This window comes from Acartia tonsa, chromosome 9 (assembly GCF_053477335.1).
Source record: "Acartia tonsa isolate MP-2025a chromosome 9, ASM5347733v1, whole genome shotgun sequence".
In the NCBI taxonomy this organism is placed as follows: domain Eukaryota; kingdom Metazoa; phylum Arthropoda; class Copepoda; order Calanoida; family Acartiidae; genus Acartia; species Acartia tonsa.
Genome location: NC_137268.1, coordinates 39,877,726 through 39,883,165, shown reverse-complemented (window position 1 = coordinate 39,883,165; position 5,440 = coordinate 39,877,726). Strand labels below are relative to the sequence as shown.

The window sequence follows — 5,440 nt, the reverse complement described above, 5'->3', positions numbered from 1 at the left end:
TAATTTTGAGTGTCATCATATGGGATGTAAATCAATTTATCTTCCACTGTCTTATCCCTTTAGATCCCTGCTTTTTACTATTCCTTAGAGATGCTAACTAATAACGGAGTAATGTTAGAATCATCACCAACCTGTTTTGATAATAAGTAATTAGTAATTAAGAGTCTAAATCTATGCATAATTTAGGCTTGTTATAATTGTCCTATCGATTTAAAACATGGTATCATGATTCCTGTAGCAATTAGGTATGTTTTATAAAGTGAAGTAACTCTTTAATCGTTACCAGAAAGTCAATAGCTTCATATTAAACATATTAGTTATTTTTTTTTAAATACAACAGTTTTTTATATGATATATTTATCCTATTCATATGATTTATAGAAATTGATTCCTAGGACAACAAGGTACAATTCTGGAACTAATTGTATATATTTCTAACCAACATTATTGTCGGATTAATCCTGCATTGTTTTCCTATTGGTCCATTTAATGGATTAAAAATCTAGACAAATTTAATGGATTAAAAATATTTGATCCAAAATTGCATGGCTCGTCAGCCGCCTATAAGCCAAAGGGAAATCAATCAATGCAATTTCAAAAATCAGCTGGAAGTCTAAACCGGAAACAAATATGGCAATTTATTGGAAGTATATATACTATTTTTACTTAAGATATTCCTCTCTAGTGGCACTTTAAATGTTTGGTTTGATTTTTAAAAAAATAATACGTAACTTTTCTATGTTGCGTTCAAGTCTCTATGTATACAAAAATTTCGGTGTTTAGTAGCGAAGCTACTCTATAATTCACTTTGTCTGTCTGTCAGTCCGTCCGTCCGTAACGCTATGGGGGAAATGGGATTTACTCAGCTCCTATAAAAGATAGAATTCTGAATTTTTTTGACAACATTCCCATCATTAAAGAGCACAATTAACTATAGAACATCAATGGCGGTCGGACGGCTTTTTAGCAGGTTTTAGGCTATTTTTATATTTTCCAAATTTTCCCTCATATCTTTGGTGTTTATGGTCCGATTTTCAAAATTTTTTCAGTTAAAGATATCAAAATTAAATTTTCCGTCGTTTGGAGAAAACAACAATGACGGTCAGACTGCCTTTTTGCTACTAATGGATGTTGTCATCCTTGTTTTGTGATTTCTCTTGGGAGGGTGGTGGTACACAGTGAGATCTTTTGACACATATTGGGACATTAAGCGTAGAAAAAAGTAAACTTCAATATCTAGGCTCGAGTTTAAAGAAACAATGTAATTTTTTTGCTTTAGCTCAGAAATAACTGAAATTTTGTTTTTGTTAGCTTCTAATGTGCATTTGGTTTGTACGTCTGGCTGTTTTAGAGGAGCGAATCTACCCTATAAAAAAAACTATAAACCTTCATAACTTTAGTTAGGATATGGATATTTTAGCAAAATAAACGTCTATGTAAAAAACAAGAATATAGCGTAAGGTGCACCCTAAATGATAGAGGATAAAAAATGCAAAGTACCAAAAAACAAAATATTTAAAATATTTATTATCAAATAAAGTCAAATTGCTTTAAATACAAAATAACAAAAGCATATTTTTATATATGAATAAAAACACTTAAAATTATACAAATTTGAAATTTTTTTTTGTTGAAATTTTATAGCTTTTTAAGTGTTGTTTTTTCTTTATTTTGTTTTGTTAATTCCAGCCTCTTATATCTATTTGGTAAATTACGGATAATTTTTTAATAGGAAACTTGAAATTTTATAAAAAAAACTTAAAAGCTCAAAAACTGCTTTAAATGATTGTCAAAAAATGAATAATTTACTAATTTGTTTGAAATATATTTTCATGTTAATTTTAATAAAAGAACAGTAAATGCTTAATATCCATTTTGTTAGATTAAAATTTTACATTTACACACTAACCCTTTTTTGTTATGTATATTTGTATCGTTGTTTCAAAATATTTGTCATAAATGATTTTTTTTATTTTAAAAACTTTCATAAAAAGTATTTTTTTGGATAAATTACTATTGAAATTTACATTAAAACAGACCAACTTAATGTCAAAAAAGACAGTGTCTGAACTTTTGCTGGTAGGAAAAACTGCGTTGCCCCAACAGATTGAATCAATTAACCAATATTTTTGAGGCCATTGTCTTTTGGAGGTGGGGGCATGTAGATCATGTAGCGCCGGTCCAAAACGTCCAGGTTGTTCGTGATAGATTTACTTCCACCATGAGGTTTCCTAAATATTGATAGAATACTAATATCGAGACGAATTATAGACAGCTTTCCACGGATATTAAAATACAAAAATACAAGATTAAAACTAGTTTGTAAGCCCTAAAGGGCCGAGGTCCGGGCTAACAAAACTGGTATTGATTTTATTATTTTTATTTTAATATTCGTAGAAAGTTGTTTATAATACGATACTATTCATGATTTTTCAGTACGGTTGTGAACCGGTTCTTATCCAGCGGATATTAATCGGTTGTAAAGATATACTAAAAAATAGATTGTCAATAAATTGATTGACAGCTACAATGACGAAAAGGTAAAAAATCCCAGTTAAAAAATGAAGTTAACATTTGTCAACATAATTCTTACTAAATCTGTATGTATATTCAACATAAACACTTGAAATTTGATAAATAGAAGTGTCAATCTCCTGTAGCCAATAGGATTATGAAAATAAAAAAAAACATCGGAAGTCTTAGTTCTAGATTAGAAATATATCAAAATTTGTAACAATTCTTTGATTTATTTATTACCTTTTATCAAAATTGAACAGAGCATGCCAGAAGTCAGAACGTTTAGCTGTTGGGAGGCCCTGTTCTACGTCATCATGTCCAATATTTGCTCTTAGGTCTTCATCTGTTATTACAATAGAAACAATTTCACCATCTTTGACCTCATACAAGCATTCGACGGGAGGTTGCCAATAAAGGGTCTAAAATATAAACAATTAATAACTGGAGAAGCAGCTTATAGTGCCTATAAAAATAACGTCATGCAATAAAAATGACCAGTGATAGGCCAGTATACATTGTAATGGACCAATGGTAAAATGTATATTGCCTATCGTTGGTCATTTGGATTTTAAGTGATTTTTTGTTAGGCACTATAAGCATAAAGGTTTTTTTCATAGTAGTTCACATCGACATTACTTTAAGATTCCAATCCTGTATTGCTTTTATATCTACTAGCGGCTACGCTGCTAGAGGGTTCAGGTGGAAGTCCCTTTCTTTCAATTTTATTTTTTAAAAAGTGAAAAAAGGCGATATTTCTTAGGAGGTCGTTGGTACCCTCGCTCAATTTAGTTTCAAACCTTCCCAGGACCTGTAAGTTAAAGGAGAACCATATCGGTTCATCAGATAGCAAAATTATCGTACAGACACACTAACAGACATCAATCCTGTTACTTTAGTATTTTGTACCTGTTTTCTATACAAAGAAAGTTTGTTATAGCAGCCCATATCCACGTAAATTCCAGATTCAAGTCTGGTATCCAAGTCTGTGCACACATGTGAATATTGTGAAATCACCAAAGACCAGAAAAGTTTTTAGCTCAAGCGGGGTAATCTACTAAAAGGTTTAAAACATCTATTCCCCTTTAATACATACAAAATTGTTTCCCAAATTTTATGACGTCACACGGCATATATTTTAGGACATTTTGTAAAGCTCCTATTAAAGATTTTTTGTACAAATGAGCTCCCAATATATTGCTTCCTTGGTTCGCCCGTCATGCTTAAATTTTTTGTGATTTTCTACAATTTATTGCATGTCATTTTAAAGTATGTTTCCTGACAACTAAACATCTGTTTTATAACTTACTTTCTCCATTCATGATTTGTTTTAGCTTCGCTACTTAAGGATTTTATCATCCTTGTTTAAATTCTACATTATGTAAATATTTAAATGTCAATAGAAAATTTCTAAAATTGTCTGTAATATTCAAATTTCCTTTATCATTATGAGAACTGACTTCATAGTTCTGATACCTGAAATTATAAACTATATAAATTAAAATTAGTCAGAAAAAATCAACTTTTAATATTGCATACATAGTTCCAAAGTTTTATACACAAATATGGTGAGGCAGTGTAAGATTTATACTGTGTGTATTTTGAAGAAAAATAGTATTGCTTAACTATACCCAGTTACCATTGACAAAATCTAATCATAAATGTCTGATTTTCTTAATTGGTTTGGGGAGTTTGTTTTGTATCCAGAAAAATATATTTCGAAGTTTTAAAGAAATTAAATTTAAAAAACTTTCCCCCATAATTTTGAAAACATTAATGGGCCAACAGCAAGGTATTCGAAGGTTATTGTTTTGACTAAATAACTTTAAATACAGATATGTCCGAAAAGGCAGGAGGCACATTCGATGTGCTCATATCATTAGATCCCAATCAAAAAAAGTCTGCAAGAAATCATATCAATTACTAAAAAAATCACAAAATGTACACAACACACAAAAATGCTTTAAAAAATCCACTAACCTAATAGGTTGCTCAACTTGATGATAACCATTTGGCAGACTAAAAACTCTACTTTCAATTATTGAAATTAAGCTAAATATTAAACATTTTATCATCTGAAAAAACATATTTGTAAGAATAAACAAAATAGCATATTTATTGCTTCATTATATGTTCCAAAATGTTACAATATTATTAAAAATTTAAACTCTAAATACATATTGAAAAACTTAGCCAACCTTCTAAATAAAACTATGACTTATCTATGTTAACAAAATGCTTTAAAAAATCTATTTAGTAGGCGTTTTTTGAGATAGGCGTTTTCTGAGAAGACCCCATTTTATTTTCGGGACTCTAACCTTGCTGTACTGTACTGGATGTATAAATGCCAGTGTTGGATGTATTTATGACATATAATTGAAAAATTATGGATGTGTCAATGCCAGTGTCTGATGTATTTTTGACATGTGTATTAATATATTGGATGTATTTTTGGCAGTGTTGGGTGTTTTTATGGCATGAGAATCGATTTTACTGTCATTTATACAGTAAAAATTCAGTTTGTCAGAAATACATCCATTGCACTGGCGAAAACACATCCACTGTAAATTTGCTGGATGTGTAAATGACAGTCCCCCGAATGAACTTATTAAAAACTATAATGATTAATATAAAAATGCATTTTCTTCTCTGACTTATCCCAGCAATGGCTTTAACACTGCAGGGCTACCTAGTACACAATATAACCTACCCTAACATATTTTGAGGTAATAACTGCCACCAATCCCTAGTTATCTATTTTTAATATGTGGGAGGGTTTCATTGCTCAACAGGGACTTTGTGGTAAACATCCAAAATCTTTTCATGGAAATATGTTTTATTCATTTGATGTCATAGTAAATCTAATAACAATGTAAGACATACATTATTATTAATATTATTCAAGTACTAATTTATTCCAAGAAAT

The 5,440-nt window shown here is 30.0% G+C and overlaps 1 protein-coding gene across 1 annotated transcript; it reads right to left on the bottom strand.

Annotated features, from left to right (window-relative positions):
- Positions 1–1,509: 1,509 nt before the first annotated feature.
- LOC145327875 (uncharacterized) lies at positions 1,510–4,585 on the bottom strand. Its single transcript, XM_080171407.1, has 5 exons — positions 4,495–4,585; positions 3,952–3,990; positions 3,424–3,499; positions 2,758–2,936; positions 1,510–2,231 (listed from the first exon to the last, which is right to left on the bottom strand). Exons 3-5 carry the CDS (start codon positions 3,460–3,462, stop codon positions 2,117–2,119), a joined length of 333 nt encoding a protein of 110 aa, XP_080027533.1. The 5' UTR covers positions 3,463–3,499; positions 3,952–3,990; positions 4,495–4,585; the 3' UTR covers positions 1,510–2,116.
- Positions 4,586–5,440: the final 855 nt, after the last annotated feature.

Excerpts from the sequence above, each read along its gene's own strand:
- LOC145327875 (XM_080171407.1), bottom strand. The coding sequence starts at position 3,462 with ATGGGCTGCTATAACAAACTTTCTTTGTATAGAAAACAG. Across the intron at positions 2,937-3,423 it reads TTTCTTTGTATAGAAAACAG|ACCCTTTATTGGCAACCTCC; the intron begins GTACAAAATACT and ends TTTATATTTTAG. Across the intron at positions 2,232-2,757 it reads CTGTTCAATTTTGATAAAAG|GAAACCTCATGGTGGAAGTA; the intron begins GTAATAAATAAA and ends ATCAATATTTAG.